The following is a 21,977-nucleotide window of genomic DNA, read 5'->3' on the forward strand; positions in this document are numbered from 1 at the left end:
ATGGATTACATCCATTTAGTAAACAAACAAACTTCTTCTTTAGTATTACACTCTCAAAGTGTTCACTTGCAAAGTGCTAAAATAACAACAATATCCCTTAATTGAAAATAAATGAACTGTCTCACCGATTCTGTGTGAAACAGGCTGGGCACAAACAATGCAATGGCTGCCCCAGTGAATCCACAATGGTTTCTATAAATAAACAATACCTGCACTCATCAAAAACCAAAGTAACTTCCAATTATTTGTTACTCTTAAATTAACTCATAAGATGTGGTGAGTTACCTTGCTTCGCTGTGGTTTGTACTCATAAAACTCTTCTAGAATCACACTTTTCCTCTCTGTTCTGTGCTCTTCTCATGTGCTGTGCACTGCTGTTTGGCTTTTTTTCTGTCTCTAACCTCAACAGCTGAACTGACTCAGTTCAATTGGGCTTGATTAGTGCAGCACTGCAGGTAGAAGGTAATCGCTGCTTCAACAGGTTGCTGTGTGGCTGGAACAGCATATCAGACAGGCCTAAACTGACTGCTGATTGGTGGAACCACATGTCACTCTGTCTCTGATATTTAGTGATTTTTAGATAGCTTAACAAATCTCTGCACCACTCAATGGTTAGGTTTTAGACAGGGTCACTAAACATAGTAACTTTAGATTTAGTTCTTAGGCAAAAGCACACATATAAGGCAACTGTAGCTTGTCTCTATATTTTAGGGTTATACTGTAATCCACTAAATCATGTGTGTTACAACAGCCTAAGTCCCTAAAACACCACCATTACCCATTACATTATGCATAGGTGTGGTTTGGGCGTTACAATGATTAAACCAATCACCGTGCCACCTGCCATTGCCTTTAAGAGATCCATTATCCTTTTAACATTATGCCCAGTGATTTACACTATGGCCCATGGCCATGGAAGAGCAACACACGTTGCTGCCTTGAAATATAGCGTATATTAGATACTGAGGCCGGGTTGTGTCCAGTAGCTCCAACACAACCTCACTCGTCTAAATCTAATAACTTCTTTGACTAGACAATTAAACAATTCCTATGGGCTGTGGCGATTTTTATTTTTTTTAAAGGGAAAAAATAACGAAAAATAACTATAATAGTTTTTGGAACCATGAACTGAATTATGCCTTTTTTTATAAAGTAAAGTAACTAGTAACTAGTTACTTTCATAATTTAGGAACTAGTAAAGTAACTAGTTACTTTTTTATAGCAGTAACTAAAACTATATAACTTATTGCTTTTAAAAAGTAACTTGCCCAACACTGGTTGGTAACTCCTGACGCGTCAAATTAGCCATTGGGCCAGTGGGGGGCAGGGGCCCTTCAAGGAAACTGGGCTGCGCGGTACTGGGTTTGAGGCCCTGAAAAGGGCTCCTGGGGACCTTCATTGGCACGTGCTATGGGTATGGGGGACCCCAAACAAATATGGGTCCCGGCCCGGCCCTCATGGGGGTTTATGAGCTTAGATCATAATTTTCACTATAGTTTGGGTCCCGGGCAAATGTGTAATTTCTCTTTTGGGTCACGGGCTAAAAAGTTTGGGAACCACTGGAACTAGAGTAGACCACTGTAGTCTGGTTTTGTGGGGGAAATTGACGCTGATATGAATTTAGGATATTTCCGTGATTTTTGAGGGGCTTTAATTTTAATAAAAAACTGATTATATAGGCCTATATTAAAACAAATCTTGGTTTCTCTGGCTTTGAGTTGAGGGATGTAAACTTGGGTGTCATTTGCGTAACAGTGGAAGTGGATCGTATATGTCACCAAGAGGAAGTCCATAAACAATGAAAAGGCTTGCACACTCTTATGCAGAAAGAAACAATACTTGGCTACTCTAAATACTCTATTTTTTTTTTTTTTTTTTCTGATAAAGTGGTATACAAATGGTTTTGGTTCATGACCTCTCCAAAACCAATATGCTAAATTGACATAATTTCTGTGAATGTTGTCTAAAATCTGAGACCCAGTAGTGCAGCAAATGGGTCATCAAACTAACTTCCCCTTTCAGAACCTTTGCAACCACTTAGTTAACCCCTGAAAATTGGACAATTCAGCAATATATCTGTACAGTCACTTCCTATCATGGGCCTTTTTAAAGAATCATGTGAATGAGCGAGTGTGTGTGTGTGTGTGTGTGTGTGTGTGTGTGTGTGTGTGTGTGTGTGTGTGTGTGTGTACGTGCGTGTGTCTGTCCTTGCCATTTTAAGGGCTTAAGGAGGAGGAAAGGCTATTCTTTATCTTTGCTGTGTGCTGGCGCCCGCATGGAGACCTCTGTGGACCAGGATCAAGCTACCTATAGCCATATGAACCCAATGTTTGACATGAACCTCAGTAGGAGCGAGCTCTACAGTTTCCACAGCGACGGTGAGTGGCTAAACCTAAGGCGGTATCAATTCAAAACCTTTTCTCTATTCATCATCCCAACCGAAAACATTAGTGGTTTGGCATGTCGAGCTTGCTGACTATACGATCCGCAGTATACTTATAGGTCAAGCAAATAGTCAATTGACTCATATTGTCAATGTGTCAAATATTGACACATTGAAAATGTTTTTATGTACAGTAGGCTACAATATATGGCTAAATATTTGGAACTTTAACTTTAACTTTCAAACCGGGATAAAGATATGACTCTGTACTAATATTATTATTGTAGTGAGAGTTGTATGTAATTCATACTTGAACATCTCTGTTATGATACTATACTAAGTACTGGACCCTCGTCTGGTTCTGACAGACCGGTCTTGTGTGTGTAGGCTGAGGTTCGTGTGTGACGACCCGGTTGAATATTTCCTTGGTTCGGCGGCGGACAGACGGACGGGCCCAGTCCGGGAGAACAATAACATGACACCAGACAGTATCACGCTAAGACGCTCACAAAGTTTATTACATTAATACAGCACATATATAGCTTGGATCCTCATGTCCTAATGACGTCACTGACTAGACATCACAATCACTGCCGCAGCACGCTTTGACCTTGCCGCTTGCTCTACTCCAAGAGCTGACTATAAAGTATGCCACAGTTCAGGCAGTACACAATACATATAAGTACATTGTATAGTTACGTTACGTACAATGTAGTTGTACGTAACTTATGTACAACTACATTGTACAAGTACACAGCATGTTGTATATTACAACAATCTCTATTTAAATTGGGTTAATATCATACCTGGGGCAGGTTACCTTTATTTGACAAGGCAGGAAAACAGTAACTAGGAAGACAGGAAACACTAGGAACAATATTACAAAATAAGATAAACAAAACCAAGGCAACAACAGTGTAACAGAAAACCAAAACCAAACAGAACAGTCAGGAACACATGACAAAGACCAAAACAGAACATACTGAAATGACAAATCTTATCTTAAGTCCAAAACCTAAACAAAGGCAGTCAAAGTCCACAGTCCGAGGAGCGGACTGTGACAGTTTTATAGTGGTCAGTCAGACAACTCACGAATAGATTTAACCAATATTTATTATACAATGAGAATACAAGGGTGCATATAATATTTTATCTTGGCGTTCGGCAGGGACTTTTCTCCCTGCTCGGCATCAAACACCATCATTAAACATTAAGAGCAGGGAGATAGATATACAATAAAAAAAAACATGGGGAACATAAATAACAGAGCCCACCAGTGCTGCTGGGGTGGTGGTGGGAGCAAACATCACATAACAGCAACCAGGAACCATAGTAGCCTAGTAGCCAAAAAGTGAACCCGGACATGAGTACACCAAGGTTTTATGTTAGAAATGTTTAGTATGGGTCCCCAGCATGTAGAAACTGCCGGATGCTAACTTGCATATGTTGGGCAATTTTCATAATTGGCATAATATGTGACCATACCAATTACAACCTATAGAAGGCAAAATATTCAAAATGTCATCATGCTTTATCTGACTAATGTTTAAAATGGATTCAGCATCATGAAAACCCCCTAGTTTGACACATGTCACATGCTACATAAAGCATGATGACATTTTGAATATTTTGCCTTCTATAGGTTGTAATTGGTATGGTCACATATTATGCCAATTATGATATATGCAAGTTAGCATCCGGCAGTTTCTACATGCTGGGGACCCATACTAAACATTTCTAACATAAAACCTTGGTGTACTCAACATGTCCGGGTTCACAATGGGGATCTATGGGCTGGCTATACTAGACTATAAGCAGAAGAAGGAAGGCAGGAAGAGCATGCAGTCTAGTGAGCTTAAGTAGCCTGCCAAATTGGACAGCTGACTGCCACATCAGCAAATGACATGTGGGTCTTGCACACACTGAAGACACCCACATAGTAATGCAGCATAGATATTAACCCCTTGAGTATATGAATGCGCCCTTGAGCACGGCATGAAACCCCTCGAGTATATCTGACTGAACTAACTCCGCAAGCTACATATAATTTCGCGTGAATGCCCCCTTGACCTGTATGTTAAAGTTAAAACTTTTATGGCTGAAATTAGTACATTTAATAGTTACAGTTCACAGTCACCATTATTTTAATTAAAAGTTATTTAGATGCAGGCCATCCCAGTATTACAAGTGTACTGTTACTTTTTTCTTGCTTATGATACAATAACAGTCATGACCAGCAGATGGTAGCCACGTTTCAGGATAACTAGAAACTTTTCTCAAAGCTGTGAAATCTAGAGATGGAGGATATCTGTGTGTGTGTGTGTGTGTGTGTGTGTGTGTGTGTGTGTGTGTGTGTGTGTGTGTGTGTGTGTGTGTGTGTGTGTGTGTGTGTGTGTGTGTGTGTGTGTGTGTGTGTGTGTGTGTGTGTGTGCATACTACACAACTTTTGAGTATCAATTCCAACAAACAGGGCCATTTTTGAGAGGGCACACGGGTGTGCTTTTTTGTGTAGACAACATAGCACTCGATAGACGGATGTTAGGTTGACGGATGTTAGGTTCTTAGCTTACTTATGTAAGTTTGGTATTTGATGTATATTACCATGTGTTGTTAATTGCTTACTGTAAATCGCTCTGGATTAAGAGCATCTGCTAAATAATTGAAACATACCGTAACCTCATCAAGATGTCATGGGCTGTTCATGAATCATGTTCATCTCTCTCACACGCAGTGTAGCATTGCGCTCCCACTCACCAGACCAACACGCAACCTACCGTGCCAATAGGGCTGAGCCCCAGGTTCAATCCCCGCCTCCCCGCAATGCTATCTGGCGTAGTCGGCAGGACATGGAGCGTGATATCCTCGTGTGAGGGACATGAGGGACATCGTGTGCGGCGGTCCGCGGTGTGAAGTAAGAATTGCGAGGACACGCTTCAAAGACTGGGGGGTGATTGTAGCCCCCAGCCAAGACCCAGCCCGCAACAGCCCTGCCAATCGGGCTCAGTCTTATAGAGGGTATGCACGTGACATCATCATCATACCAGGAAGTCATGCAGGAAAGCCTATATGAGTGGCAAAAAACTACTTTCTGGCCTTGACAGCCCATACATCCAAACAGAAAAGTCCTATTTGATTGCATGAAATTACTTTAAACAACATTAAATTCCCTTTGTCACTCACTTTGCCACTCGATCTGCCATTCATTTTATGCATGCGCATATTGGCACGGTAGGTTGTGCGTTGGTCTGGCGAGTGGGAGTTCCGGGTTCAATCTCCGCTTCCGGCCTTCCACATAATGCTACACACACACACGCCATGTCATTTTTGTGTCAAGTAACAGCTAAATGTTTTTTCTCACTCATGTTGTTGCAGATTTAAAAGCCCAGAAGCCCAGAAGACAGTGGTGTTTGAATGTGATCATTGTTTATCTCATCCTGCTGACGGGACTCAATGTCTTTCTCTTCTATAAAGGTTAGAGACATGCATTTGGTTCCAGTTTAAGACCGAGTATAGTATAGATTCTATACTATACTTACTATAATAACACAGAAATGTGTTAAAGTTGCGCACGTGAACAGACACGCAATTGCGTGCAGAGGGGGGGCTTTTGGGCCCCTGCCCTTTTGACACCCCCCCCCCCCCCCAAGAAATGGTAGGCTGTGAAAAAAATACTGTATATAATATATTTTAATGTTTACGTAATGGAAATGTATTGCTTATTGTAATCCAATGACATGGGCTATTGTGGAACATCTTGCTCCATTAGCATAAGACATCCAATGTAGGCCTATACTACATTTCTGGTGTGAAATGGCACGAGGGGTCGAACCCCACAGAAATACCACCCCCCCCCAAAAAAATGGCAAGCGCTACGCACGTGCACACATGTGCTCTTTTCATGGGTTTGGGCCCTTGCGGCTCAGTGCTCTCTGCACGGCCCTGCTCGTGAACCATATGAACCACATGTTGTTATTACGTTTCATCCCAGTTTTCACGCTGGAGCCCCATGCCTCGGCCTCCAGCACAGCCAAGCTGACTTCGTCCGTGGCTGGAACATCCAACCACATCCTTCCCATCGGGGGAGATGGTGAGGACGTGGTCGACCTTCCCGCGATGGTGCAGAACAATAGTGAGGAGACAAGGACACTGAGAGGCCACCTGGGGGCACTGCAGAACCAGGTCTGTATGCTGGCTGTTATTATATGCTTATATGGGCCAGGGCCACATGGGCAGTGGTTGAAAAAGTACTCACATATTTGTATTTAAGTAAAAGTATCAATACTGCAATGTATACTCTGTTATGGTAAGTGAATGTCCGGAATTGAAAATGTGCTTGAATAAAAGTACAAAAGTATTGGCATCAAAATGTACTTAAAGTACCAAAAGTAAAAGTACTCATTATGTAGCTTGTCTCGTTTCAAGCGGGCTATTCTCAATGTAACCCAGCTGGATTCAAACTTGGGTCTCAATGTAACCCAGCTGGATTCAAACCCGGGTCTCAATGTAACCCAGCTGGATTCAAACCCGGGTCTCAGCACGTGGGGAAATCGACCAGTCAACCAAGTGGGAATTACCCTTTGCTTTAGCAAAACGAAATATTAGCTTCTGGATTCTAGGCATGCAGGGCTATACATGCATGCCTAGAAGTATATGGTGTATACCATCACTTTTATTTAGAAACTTTGCAGGCAGGGACAGTGACATTAATGCAATGCAATGGCACCATTTTAATGACAGGTCAGTGACCTGTGTGGAGAGGGTGGCCAGATCAGCAGACTGAGGGCTGACCTGAGTCTGGTCAACACCAGCACCTTCCTCCTAGATGGGAAACTGACTACAATTACCCTCACACCAGGTAGTTTATGACGGTGTGTGTTTGCACTTTGCACGCGCATACGTGTGTGTGTGTGTGTGTGTGTGTGTGTGTGTGTGTGTGTGTGTGTGTGTGTGTGTGTGTGCATGTGCCCGATAGCGTGTGTGGGTGCGTGCCGCGTGCGTGCCTGTGTGTGTGTGTGTGTGTGTGCATGTGCCCCATAGTGTGTGTGTGTGTGTGTGTGTGTGTGTGTGTGTGTGTGTGTGTGTGTGTGTGTGTGTGTGTGTGTGTGTGTGTGTGTGTGTGTGTGTGTATGCGTGCTTGCGTGCGCGTGTATTTTATTCTATGTTGAGGAACAATGACCCTTGACAACAGTGCTGAACATGGCTGACTGAAACCTGATGTATTGCAGGTCCTCCTGGCCCAACAGGGACGAAGGGAGACAAGGGCCTTTCAGGTGAGGTTTACTGCAGTGCACACCCCACACGGCCCATTAAAGTTTGGTTCTCTGTTGTGGCAGGGACAAAAGTTCAAAGGCACATTTGCTGCACCTCCACCGAACATTAGAATTCATTTACCGGTATTTCCTCAGGTCTACCTGGCATCCCAGGAGTTGCAGGACAGAAGGGGGATAACGGTGAGTTTCCCCAAGGCAATGGAGCCATTACTCTCACTATTCTAACCTCTGCTGACTCACGTTTTAGTCACCTGTGCAAATGCCAAAAACACTGTCCTCTCTACCTGGTTCCTAAACGTAACCTCAGTAAACTATGCTTAAACCTAACCTTATTCCTAACCTTAACTTCAGTAAAAGGTACCAAAACCTAACCCTATTCCTAAACTTAACCTCAATACAAGAACCGCCCCAGTGTGCGATCAGCGCTGCGGCAAAAAATACGGCCGAGCGTGTTTCTGTTTTTTTGGTGTGAGCCTTCCGTTTAGCCTGAAATCTACTCTTGTACATTTTGTGATCATTCACAAAGACTGGTTACACCATGTAGCCTATTGCGTCCTTTAATGCACATAAGACCGGTTACACCATGTAGCCTACTGCGTCTTTTAATGCACGTAAGACCGCGGTTACACCATGTAGCCTACTGCGTCCTTTAATGCACGTAAGACCGGTTACACCATGTAGCCTACTGCGTCCTTTAATGCACATAAGACCGGTTACACCATGTAGCCTATTGCGTCCTTTAATGCACATAAGACCGGTTACACCATGTGGCCTACTGCGTCCTTTAATGCACATAAGACCGGTTACACCATGTAGCCTACTGCGTCCTTTAATGCACATAAGACCGGTTACACCATGTGGCCTACTGCGTCCTTTAATGCATGTAAGACCGGTTACACCATGTAGCCTACTGCGTCCTTTAATGCACATAAGACCGGTTACACCATGTAGCCTACTGCGTCCTTTAATGCACATAAGACCGGTTACACCATGTAGCCTACTGCGTCCTTTAATGCACATAAGACCGGTTACACCATGTGGCCTACTGCGTCCTTTAATGCATGTAAGACCGGTTACACCATGTGGCCTACTGCGTCCTTTAATGCACATAAGACCGGTTACACCATGTGGCCTACTGCGTCCTTTAATGCATGTAAGACCGGTTACACCATGTAGCCTACTGCGTCCTTTAATGCACATAAGACCGGTTACACCATGTAGCCTACTGCGTCCTTTAATGCACGTAAGACCGGTTACACCATGTAGCCTACTGCGTCCTTTAATGCACGTAAGACCGGTTACACCATGTAGCCTACTGCGTCTTTTAATGCACGTAAGACCGGTTACACCATGTAGCCTATTGCGTCCTTTAATGCATGTAAGACCGGTTACACCATGTAGCCTACTGCGTCCTTTAATGCATGTAAGACCGGTTACACCATGTAGCCTACTGCGTCCTTTAATGCATGTAAGACCGCGGTTACACCATGTAGCCTACTGCGTCCTTTAATGCACGTAAGCCATACAGCCCATGTGTAGCAGACAGTAGCTTTCAGCTGCTGGTTCCAGTCACGCCGCTGATGATGACCTGTCATGTCAAAAGCAGATGAGAAGCAGGATGAATGCCGCTGCAGCCATTCTTCTCTTTTCTGCAAACCGTCAACCGTGACGCACTGTGAGCTTGTAGAGTCGCTATTTTTGGTGTGCGAAACCGGTGTGCATCTAAAAATAAATAAATACATAAATCAGGCCTAAGTCAATGCATTGACATTTCCTGTATGAAATCTCAATCAACAGGTGGACTTTTACACAAGGCAAACAAATCACCCAGCGAGTCTCGCTCCGATGTTTTCCAATAGGTCATTCACCCCCCCACGGCATCTCCACCTCTATGGAAATCCTTTATTACATTAGCATCTGAAGGGCTAGTGCTTAGCTGGGTTAATACGGATCAGTGTCCACGATTAAGGTCATAATTGCTGTAAAGAACACGGTGATCTATCAATGGGGAAGTGCAGTTTGTGTATGAAACGTGCCGTTCCTGCTGAATGAACACTCATCTCACATGGACGCGAGCCCCGGGCCGAGACGCGACTTGTCAAGCACTGTGCCACAAAAAGTTTATTTTCTTTTCTCTCACTGCAAAAGGAGGAAGTGACCTACTTTCCATAATAGATCGCAAGTTATCGGAAGAAAGCATGGCACCAAAACGTTATCTCTAAGCTCTATCTCTGTATTATTTCCCTTAGTGGACAAAATAAATACTCAAGAGTATTGAAAAGTACAAATTACAAAGTTCATATTCTTTTCAATATCAATGCATTGTTAAACATTACCATTAAAGGGGAAAAAAGAAAAAAAGAAGGGAAAATAGCTTACCGGTAAGTGGTTAAATATGATTTTGTAAGTAATTTGGGTCATAAGAGTCCCTTCCTAGAAATGTCGTGGACTCAGTCAGCAGTACAATATTTTGAAATGTAACGAGTGAGACAAAGAAAATAAGTAGGCTACTACATAAATGTAGGCCTACTCATTGTAAGAACAGTACTCAAGTATGTACTTTGTCTCTGTCCACCACTGACATTTGTGGTCAACACAGGTACAAGCGGGAAAGGAAATTCTCATGCAATGCGAAAATGAGCAAAATGACAAAACACATTAACAATCAACAAATATCTGAAAATCACAAACCACTCAAACAGCAGGCAAGGAAGATTGTGCAATGAAATTATGTGATGCCAAACAAAAATACGTTTTACTCAGTAGGCCTATGTATAGGCAAACCTGTACACACGATGTAACAATAAAATTAAGTACAACATTGAAGCTTGATGTGTAGGCCTACAGTACCTTATCTTCTTGTATGCTGAGTTTCAGAACATCTGCTTCCTTGTTCCTAGGTGACGGCAAAGAGGGACCTGCCGGACCCCCCGGGCCAAAGGGGGACAGTGGCGAGATGGGGCCCCAGGGAGCCACTGGAGAACAGGGACAGCATGGCCCTGCAGGTGTGATTTGTTAACAGTTGTTGTTACACTTACCTGTTGTGCCAGATTAACCACAGACAGAGAAACACAACATTCGAGCGCCACGCACATGCACTCACACACACACGCACGCACGCACGCACCATGCTCACACGCACGCACACACACCCAAGCCATAAAAAATGAAATGGTGTATTTGCCTTTTCTTTCATTGTAAACGAAGCTCTACAATTAACAGTGGGCTAAACATTTCAGGTCAGCGTGGAGTCCCTGGACCCCAAGGACCTGATGGAGCACCTGGTAAGGGCCTCATTGATTTACGTGACTGTCACAAAACATCACTAGCTCCTAGATGGCAGATTCGAATCTTATATAATCAACCCATATCAAAACTCCAGATCACGGTAATCTACTTAAAGGTATATTCAGTGATTTCACTTAATTGAAATATCACTTCTTTTTTTGTTTTGTTGTTATAATCCTCCCTACTATAGAGTGTGCTAACCATATAAGGAGTTCCTCCCTGTCCCCAGTGAGGGTGTCCCCTGGGGTTAAAAAAAACGTAGGTTTCGTTTTTGGCTAGGTGGCCAAGTCTTCATCCAATCAGGATGAGAGGGGCCTTCCGCCAATCATGATCGAGCAGAGGCGGGCCTTGGTGTGCGTGCTACACTTCCCCCCCACTGTAGAGCGTGTGCATGTGCACATCTTTCTACCGGGGCGGACCGGGGGGTTTTCCAAATCACTGAATGCTCCTTTAATAATTACTTTCGACCATGGGGACTTCTGTACAAGCCTGTTATTTGACGATACGGGGTTTTCACCATGATCAGCCGAGTAACATTACTGCAGGCACACTGGAAGAGGCGGCATGCAGCCACTGTCTATGACAGGCAATTACGTATGAAAGATACCTAATATGAGCACCATTTCATTCCGAGCACAGCCTTTTCACCTCACCCGGCATACAGTGCAGAAACGTGCGCGGTGCTGAAGCACGCACACTGTGCTCCTGCCACATCCATATAAAATATGCCCCCAGATTCATATTAGATAGGATGAACTTCGCTCCCAGACTTTGCATTTTTCATTGCTGAAAAACGGGCGGTGGGGGAAAAAAAGGCTTCCACGGCAGACATGTCCGCCGCACGCGTGATGGGTTGTTGAAATAGTTCTCTGCCGCTTGGCTAGATATATGTCTTCACTTCATAAAGTACAAAGAATAATGCTTTCCCTTAAACTTCCTTAGAGTACACTATTAAAAGTGCCATGCTGTTCCGCAGGGCTACATTTCCTACTTAAGAGCAGATGGATCATGAATATTTTGCACAGCTAATCTAACCACCAGAGTGAGGTTTACATACTGTACACACTGTATAATGTACAGCAAACTTGACTGTTAGGCCTACCCCAGCCTGTACGTGCTATATATCCAATTATTTTTCCCACAATGTTTTGGTCATAAACCAAAGAGTTTCCTGTTTTGTTCTACAAGAACAATATCTCAACTCTTTCTTAACATCTCAACTGTGGTTTTTGAAGCTTTGATTGACCTTTAATTTTACATCATTTCTTTCATTATGTTAATTTAGTCACTGAGATTAGTCTGGAGATCAAAATGTGTGAATATTTTTCATTTCTCAATGTATCCAAAACCCAATGAAAAACATTGGTCTGTAATGTAATCATCCATCCGTCCACCTCTCCTGTCTGTCTGTGTGTAAAAATCCTATTTCTTTCTATTGCATCGCCCTCATAATAACCCATGTTGACAACAGCAACCTCACGCTGAGTTACTAAAGGTTGGACTATATGCGAATTGCGTAACATGTCATGGTTTCACGTCCTGTACGTGGGAGCCGTTGGGGTTCTGGAAAATGCTCCTTATTTTAGCCTTGTACATCAGCAGATCAACGTTGTGAAACCACAGAGTTTCACTTCCGTCCAATATTGCTGATGAATGCTATCATACCTGTATGAGAATTATTACAGTACATTACAGACTCTGTACTGCATTCAGCTGACACTCATCCGGAGCAATTTACTATACAATGTCCGAAATTAGTTTTCTCAGACGGGTGACATCTCCCTTAGCCCTCTAAGACCCAGCGTTGCTTTTTAGCAACAATTGTATTTTAATTAATTACTAATTTCTTTTTTTTTTTTTTTGCTCTTTTTTCACCTAAACGTCATCAGTGATGTTCATTGCAATGCCATTTCAATGCCATTGGTCATGATATTTGCATATAAATACCCCCCACAGAGGCTGAAATTCACACAAATTAGAAATGTCTGGACACGATTTTGAACATTTTTTAACCTAAGACTTTTGACCTTTACCCTAATAAAAGTAGGTACAATAATTGTAATATATGTTTTTTTGTGATCATTAGAATGTCTAGAACCTGTTTTATTCATTATTGTGAAAGATATCCCCCAAATGTAAATTATTAATTTATTATATTATTATATAATTATTATGTAATTATTATAAATCTTTCATCAAACTTTATTTTATTTTATTTTTTTAACATATTTTTTAGTCTTAGTCCTAGTAGTACAAAGTAGAAGTAGTTGCAAGTAGAAATTAATGCAGGTGTTAGAGGGTTAGAGATAGGGTGTTAGTTCAGTCACGCAAGAGAGTATAGACCCACTGCTTCTTCACTTGGAAAGGAGCAGGTTTAGGTGCTTTCATCTAAGGATGCCTCCCGAGCGTCTCCCTATAGGCCTAGGGAGGTCCTCGTGGCACGTCCCACTGGAAAGAGACCCCCGGGCAAACCAAGGATCAGATGGGAGGATTATACTGTATCAGTGTATCTCCAAACTGGCCTTGGAACTGAACTAGCCTTGGATCCCCCAGGATGAAGTTACTAATGTTGCTTTGGAGACGGAAGTCTGGCTGTCTGCTGGAGCTGTGGCCCATGGATGGATGGAAGGATGGATGGATGGATGGATGGATGGATGGATTTATAGTTTATTTTTTATTTTTAATGAAGTGCCTCCCTGTTTCATAATGTGGGGAAGATGGGCTACAGTTAAAAGCCTCAAAGAGGCGTTTGAATGTGTATCTGTGTTTATGTGTGCTTGTTATGTTTGCAGGTCCACATGGAATACCAGGTCCTCCAGGACCTGCAGGAGACCAGGGACCAGGTGCAAAGGGAGATAAGGGAGACACTGGAATACCAGGTTAGACTTTCTTGATGATGCTTATCATGATCTCCACTGGTGGAGAAAGTACTCACATGTATTACTTAAGTAAAAGGATCAATACTGCAATGTAGATGTAGCCTACTCTGTTAAGTCCCGGATTCAAAATGTAATTCAGTAAAAGTACAAAAGTATTGGCAATTTGGCATTTGAATGATGTTTGGGAGACAAGAAACACTTTCCTGGGGTTTTTATGGGTAATATGTGTTTTTTAGATATTTTAGTATTTCAAAGTGTCCATGAATTATGGACACTTTGAAATACTAAATCAAGACAGCCCTCCCCCTGATAGATATAAAAAATATAGATGCCTCATTGGCTGCTGCAGTTCATTGGAGCGACGTGTCTCCATTGAAGGCAGGAAGTCAAGCGGAAGTGCGATAGGGTAGCGCTGAAGGCACGCTGCATCGCTGCCCAAGTGACGTCACTCATGCGACTCCTCTATGTCTCTCGCTGTCACTCAACTGACTAGTGGCCAATCACAGCGTGTCTTTTCCGGGACTTCCATTACTTCCGCTCATGCTTCTGTATATGCTTCGCAAGGAATCTTGGGAAGATTGTTCCTTAAATTTTGACACGCGCCCCAGAGCCGGAAGAGTACCTTTAAATGTCTATGCTCCCCATATCCACAGTGAGGAGCAGTGCACCAAAGCATTATGGGAATTGTAGTCCAGGAAGGAAGTGAGCCCAGTGTCCATGACATCATGGACACTTTAAAATACTAAAATATTTAAAAACACATATTACCCACATAAAACATAATTAAAATAAGATCTGGTTGCAAAAGGGGTGAAGTGTCACTTTAAAGTACCAAAAGTAAAAGTACTATACAGAATGTCCTGTTTCGCGAGTTCAAAATGTATACAAATATCTTTAGAAAATTGCTGATTTACAAGCTCACAATTTATTTTTATTTTTTATATATAATTATTGAACATGTATTTATTTCCTTTGTCTTGTGAAAAACAGGTGTCCAGGGGCCTCCTGGAAGAGATGGGTCCATAGGTGAAAAGGGAGATCAAGGTTTCCCAGGTAGAAAATAAGCATTTACAATTTAGGTGTTTGCGTGCGTGTGTGCGTGCGTGCATGCGACGTGATCATTTTTCATTATTGTCTTCACCAAGGATTGCCTGCTGCCCCTGGCCCCAAAGGAGACAATGGAACTGCTGGACCGCCTGGCATAGTGGGCCCTGCAGGTAAGGGCCGATTCATACTCCGAATAAAAGTCGGTTCGGCTCTGTAGAGCCTACAATGTGACGTAATTTGAGGTTCGACACACAGAGTTTTTTTTTTTTTTTTTTTAAGATATTTTTTTGCGGCTTACGCCTTTTATTGATTTTTGAAGGGACAGACAGTAGGCTGACAGGAAACGGGAGAGAGATGGGGGGATGACATGCAGTAAAGGCCGTGTCGGGTCCGGGAGTCGAACCCGCGGCACACTGCGACTGGATTACCAGTCCGGTGCCCAGACCGTTACGCTACAGCCTGGGCCGACACACAGAGTTTTGACGCATTATGGATATATTTATTGCTTTTTATAAATTAAATGCAATAAAAGCCAGTGTTCTCGCACCATATAGGTTTCACGAGACCCACCTTTTTAGTCTGTTAGCATTTGTGGTTCTGACCGCCCTCAAACCACAGGTCTCAGTGTCCACGACTTTTCTAATTATTGTGTTTGGTGTCGTGTTTTGTTTAGGCCCAAGTGGACCTCCTGGAATAAAGGGAGATTCAGGTGAGTCTTCCCATTTAGCATTTAACTGATCTTTCACTCATATTTCACAAAAATGGAGCCCCTAATCTATTGAACCTATGTTTCTCATTCATCTCAGGACTCCCTGGACCCCCTGGAGTGCCAGGCCCCAAAGGAGGAGGTTCAGAAGGTAAATGTCTGGAGTCTGTCTTCTTTTGTAAACTTGAGAATTAAGTTAATTGTATTAATTAAGTAATATAGAATGAGATGCACACGTGTGCGTACGCACGCACGCACACACACGTGCCCAGGGGTGGGCACGTGTGACGCCCATGTGGGCATGTGTGACGCCCATGTGCATTATCCTTTTGAGATATAAATAGCCTATATATATAATAAATCAAATGTAAAACTGTACATGAACAGTACTGAACGGACATTACCACTTCTCTCACAACAGTGCGTCTTGCGGGGGGGACGTCAAGTCGGGGGCGAGTGGAGCTGAAGCACGACGGGGATTGGGGGACTGTGTGTGACGACAGCTTCGACACCCTGGACGGCACAGTGATCTGCAAGATGCTGGGCTTCCAGAGGGCCACGGCCACCTTCACCGCTACTGCCGGTGAGTACTTTTAACTCTGCTAATACTGCCACTGCTGAAGTTGCTCACTTGGGTCTAATGAATGTTAAAACATTCTGAACTGTATTTAGCGAGATCTATACTCATGTGTGTGTGTGTGTGTTTATACAGAAAGTTATATGACGTGGGATTCAGCAGAAAGGGTTATTAAAATCGATCCCTTTTCCCAATAATATGTCATGCATCTTTCTTGATAACATGATATGAGCAGGAGATTATGATCCATTCACGTTTAATGACCGATTTTAGGTATAAATGACACTTTCTCTGCCACAACTGTGGATGTGGGCTGAGCTGACTCACTGATGTGCATAATATTTACAATGTACAATGTGGCATTTAGCAGACGCTCTTAAATTGAATCCAGAGCGACGTACAGTAAGCAAAAACAAAAACACGGGAACACATGATACATCAGATACATAAAAATAGTCATTGTGAATCATACGTATTAAGCTTAGAACCTAACAGTGGAATATCTATCTACCTGTATATAATGATACTATATGCGTATAACACAATAGAGTGCTATGTCTACATAAAATGCTATCTAAGTTACATAAGTTGAGCCTATATGCATACGCTTATAGGGCCTAAGTGCTACAGCAAGTGCTACGAAAGGAGAGCACTGTTTTTCCTTTAGTTTTTGACGATGGGTTCTCAGATTGCATTTAGTTTGACTTGTAGATCAGCTATCTTCACAATGTTTCTTACGCAATATTTGACAATTTGGCTTTATTTAATTTGGCTGTAATGAAGCTGTAGTGATTTATCTATTATATTCCCACTTATATGATCCGAGTGTACATCAATTAATAATTGACATCCACGCGTTCATACACCGGTGATACAATATCATTACCATATTAATTTACCGTGGTTCATGTTTCATATGAGTTAATTTGTCACTGCAGGGTCGTTGTATGATATTTATTCAATTTTATACAGTTACAATAAAACACCCAAAGAGGGATTGTTTCCAATCAAAAGTCTTTATTTTATCGATACTGTTGACAAGGATTTATCTGCGCAGCCGCGCCGACTAATGCTGTTTATGAAAACAAAATGATAAAACAAATGAGCCTTATTGACAGAGAGAGAGAGAGAGACATATCACAGGTTCCTCAGGATTATTGCGTATAGATTGACTACGCTGGCTGTTTTTATATGACTCGTTCTTTGCCATAAACAATGCATCAAAGCACACAAACCTCTGTTGTAATCGGGTGCGTTTCGGCTATTGTTGTTCTGGACCCTGGACCTTTCCTCTTGGCTGGACAAAGCAGATGAAGTCTTTCTTCGCTGGCTATAGCGATTGTACAAATCTTCGCTGGACAAAGCAGAATGAAGTCGTTCTTCGCTGGCTATAGCAATTGTCCAAAACAGATCCCTTTCTGTTTTGATCCAGGCTTAGAAAGTTCCTTAATTCTGACTGGAGAGTCTGCGAATTCCGTGTCGGGCCAATTTATGTCAGATGCGACGTCCCTTTTAGCCTCTCATCTGGTGTCACAAGTCAATGTCAGTTGCTCGACTGTTTAATTCGCTCCTGGTGACTATTGTCCGTCCTTACTTCTAGAAATATCTCGTCAGACTTCTGAGGTTTGGACTAAACAATTCTCCTTGTTCTGATTGATTAATATTGTAACACAGCAAGTTCCTTGGTATATATATGTATATATCAATACGTTTTGCTATTAACTAGCATAAAATCAAACTCACACACAGCCCTGTGGTATATAGGGAGGTCAGAACTTAACTGGGGTGTCCTGAGACGCAGGTGCCTAGTTTAACAGAACACTCTACCCCCCACCCCCTTATTTGCATAAGTGTCATCTTACAGTACTTCTCTTTGGAACTTGAGAGAGAGAAAGGGAGAGAGGGGGAGAGACAGAGAGACACAAATGGTTTGAAAAACACTGATTAGAACACATAAAACATTGTTCCCAAGTTACATATGTTTACTGTAGATATGGCATATTATCTTCAACTCTTGGTGATAGGACGTGTTTCTTAAACATAAAATCTTTGTACTTAAACATGAGGTCTTTGTACAATTGAGGAGGGGAAACACCTGTGGTGCTATTCGTCAACTTTGGCAGTGTCCAACTCCTATTTCTCCCTGGTGGTGAGAAAAACCAGACAGAAGGGAGTCTTCCAACCAATCCGTCAGAAGTTCTGTCGGCTAAGCATTTTCCCAGTAGCATGCATGTGCACGCCTGTATCTGTATTTTTTTTCAAGGCCACATCTAGAGTATCTGTTCCCATGGGAGTTTCAAAGTCGGTTAGAAATGGAAAAACACGTTATCCAGTTTTTGACTGTGTTGATTTTGACAGCAACTTTAGATTTTATTGGTTACATACTGAAAATAGCTATTTTCCGCATGCAACAAACATAAAATGACTTAATTGTCTTTTACTTCTACTCTTCTCCACTATAGTCCCTCCCTAACATTTTAGTCTAGTTCTTATTTGTTGACGAAATTGTCAAAGTCTTAGTTTTAGTCTTTCGTTTTTATTTAGTTCTTATTTAGTTTTCCCCAGCGAAAAAAGGTAACATTTCTCTTCATAGTTTCAGTCGACAAAATCAACTCTGGATTTGACTTGACCCTAAGCTTCAACTTGACCCTAAGCTGATCACCTACTGTACCTTTTCAGGACGAGGTACCATCTTGCTGGATGATCTGCGATGCAAAGGGACAGAGACCGACATCTTTGACTGTCCTCACAGCGGCATCAAGACCACTGACTGTTCGCATCAAGAGGACGCCGGGGTGCAGTGTGCCTAAATTCAACTTCACGTTCAAGTTTACAGGTGTAAAAGAGTGGGTGAAATTATTTGCAGTTACATAATCAGATAACACGATAACAGTATAAAATATAGCCTGCATAAGGTGCGTGGAAAGAGTTGTGAATTTGGCAGAATATCACACAACTGATATTGCAACAGCAATGTTGTGAATTTATAGTCATATTGTTGCTGTTCTGAGCTAATCTGAGAAAGGTTATCTCCATATATTTCTAACTTTTTTTTTTTTTGTAAATTAATGCCGTACTTGAACATGAGAAAAATAGCGAAAATAGCTGATCTATAAGTCACAACCAATTGCGATATGGCGCGTTGTGAGTTTGTATAGACATTTCTTTTTACATTTTGAAAGTGAAAGTGGCTAATTGTGGATTTTTTTAAATATTGAACCGATTAAAAGTATTATCATTGTGACTAAATATTGTGAAATAAATAAATTGGATGCATTTGGATGCATTTGAACATTGGATGCATTTGAACACATTTGAAAACATTTGAACACATTTGAAAACATTTGAACACATTTGAACATGTATTTGAACACAGGCTCTTTTTTTTCTTTTCTTTTTTCTGAAAAGTAGCTGGTTTTGGACATGCAGGTTTTCCAAAAATAATGACGATATACATCACGTAATAATGCCTGTGTGACAGTCGATGTCACCAGGACTGACAATGTCGCGCGACCAGCCATTGTTCTTTCACATGGAGCATAGGTTCCATAGCCTGGTTGGCCTTTGATACTGCCTAGAAACGACCCCAGAGAAGATTGACACATGCACATTGAGACACTATCATACTGTATGCATACAGCAAACTACTATGTATCCAAGCATACACACAGATACATACACAGACAGTACATACGCATTGGACACACACACACACACACACACACACACACACACACACACACACACACACACACACACACACACACACACACACACACACACACACACACACACAGTACACACACACACACACACACACACACACACACACACACACACACACACACACACACACTGTCTGTCTGTCTGTCTGTCTGTCTGTCTGCAGACAGACAGACATGCACGCGAGCGCACACGGCCAGTAATAACACCAAGGATATGGACATATGCAAGACAGCAAAAAATACCACTAATGACATTCACAGCTGGATCTCATTACATATTCACCAAAGTTTACTTTATGAAAGCTGCATTCCTCCGCGATATGGTTCCACATCATTTACCAAAGACATTAGCTGAATGGAATTACACCGAATCTCTTTGTATTTGTGTGGCTCCTGTGTTTTGATGTAAAACTGCTTAACAACACTTTGGCGCAATAAAAAACATAGTCCCATCAGAAAACTTTGTTGGAACTCTTTACTGTGGACCTTTCCCCTCGGACTGTTAGTACTCCTCCAAATGAACCCCCACCACTGACATCAATATGTCTGTACATGGACAGATGTGTCCGTGGCAAAGACTTGGTCTTGTCTGTGGCAATTATTCGTTTTTCTGTTTTACACACTGTTATGTTCTTACTGATCATAATACCCAATTCCTGAATCTCAAATCTTCAGGCTTTCTTCAGAATAAGTATGACATGACACTGATCTACTACGACACAACGGCACATTATGGGTCCACTATAATAATAGTATAATCAGAGTTGTACAAATGGGTAGGGTCCATTTGGTTCCCTTTGTACACTCTCAGAGTTACAGACCTGTTATGGTCATTCAGGGCTATCTCTTTATGTGTTTCTGGTAACATTATTGTCCGCTCATTTTCTATGTCCATGGCAAAAATGAAATTTTTACGAAAATGTCCACCACAAGCCAACATGGCGATGATGACCCAAGCAGACATCATCATCATTCATCACCCAAGGCTAAACCCTTCCCTGTCTCTGCATTTCCATCTAACCCTGCCTTTCACCTTGCCGCCGACCCTTTGGCGACACACACGTGATGCAGATGACACTGCATAGGTCAGCAAGGAGAAGAGACATGGGCCAGCTGACACAGGATCAGTTATCTTAGCTCGATGAGGAATGGTGTCTGACATAATGACAACAATAACAATGGCAATAAATCTTTTTGAAAAACAACTGTGCTTCAGCGGTTCAAGATCCACTAAATGTAATAAAAGCATGAAGGCAACATAAAAGTAAGCCATCAAATGGAGATCAAAAAGCAGATAAAAAAGATCATTATGTAAAAGCTGTGCCATAAAGCTTGAGTTTCAAGTAGTGTTTCAAAAGGGGATTGTCATTTTGTCATCGTCTGCTCCCCAGGCAGGTTCTTCCAAAGTCTACTCTTCACACTTTTGTGAAGTGAGGGGCGCACACTGAAGCATCATTTTGAGTTTTAGAAGCCTGCACATAAGGCAGTGTCAGTTTGATTCATTGCAGATTCACTGCCACTATATACGTTACGAGACATGAATGCAGTGTGTTAAAACAAGATGTACATATATATATTGGCCACATGACAATGTTTGTTTAACTGCTCCATCCATCCATCAATCTTCAACTGTTTATCCGTATAGTCGGGTCGCGGGGGCAACAGTTCCACCAGAGAGCTCCAGACTTCCCTCTCCAGAGCAACTATTAGTAACTTCCTCCCTAGGTATAGGGAGATGCCCGAGAGGCATCCTATAACCAGATGCCCGAACCACCTAAGCTGGCTCCTTTCCAAGCAAAGAAGCAGCGACCTTCCTGAGGTCTGAGGAAGGGCATCGCCCCGAAACGTTACATTAGGTAAAGATATTTTCCTCCACCAATCTGGGCCTATACTACAAATATTTCCCTTCAAATGGTGGATATTTCATTTTGGTAAACGTGACTTGCCATGCATTTCTGCATGTCATGATGCCACTCATCCTTTTGAATTTGTAAATGATTTTTGAACAAGGCTGGTTCAGCCAGAACTGTGTCAGTTATCCACTCTACATGGTACACTGAAGTAGGCTACACACACATGGACACTCACCACAGAATTCAACA

General features: G+C 42.2%; 1 protein-coding gene across 1 annotated transcript; it reads left to right on the forward strand.

The window, feature by feature from the left end:
* Nucleotides 1-2,263: 2,263 nt before the first annotated feature.
* Nucleotides 2,264-19,892, forward strand: marco (macrophage receptor with collagenous structure). The gene is made up of 15 exons (XM_083776471.1): nt 2,264-2,378; nt 5,756-5,854; nt 6,372-6,562; nt 7,121-7,238; nt 7,609-7,653; nt 7,789-7,833; nt 10,554-10,658; nt 10,893-10,937; nt 13,734-13,820; nt 14,811-14,873; nt 14,966-15,037; nt 15,541-15,576; nt 15,674-15,724; nt 15,995-16,156; nt 18,830-19,892. Exons 1-15 carry the CDS (start codon nt 2,276-2,278, stop codon nt 18,958-18,960), a joined length of 1,353 nt encoding a protein of 450 aa, XP_083632597.1. The 5' UTR covers nt 2,264-2,275; the 3' UTR covers nt 18,961-19,892.
* The last annotated feature ends 2,085 nt before the right edge of the window (nt 19,893-21,977 follow it).

Source organism: Protomyctophum parallelum (genome assembly GCF_964188405.1).
Source record: "Protomyctophum parallelum genome assembly, chromosome: 11".
NCBI classification, from domain to species: domain Eukaryota; kingdom Metazoa; phylum Chordata; class Actinopteri; order Myctophiformes; family Myctophidae; genus Protomyctophum; species Protomyctophum parallelum.

Bases quoted from the DNA above. Each gene is read 5' to 3' on its own strand.
- marco (XM_083776471.1), top strand. From the start codon at position 2,276: ATGGAGACCTCTGTGGACCAGGATCAAGCTACCTATAGCCATATGAAC. The intron at 7,834-10,553 runs GTGAGTTTCCCC...CCTTGTTCCTAG, and splicing joins AGGACAGAAGGGGGATAACG to GTGACGGCAAAGAGGGACCT. The intron at 13,821-14,810 runs GTTAGACTTTCT...TGTGAAAAACAG, and splicing joins GGGAGACACTGGAATACCAG to GTGTCCAGGGGCCTCCTGGA.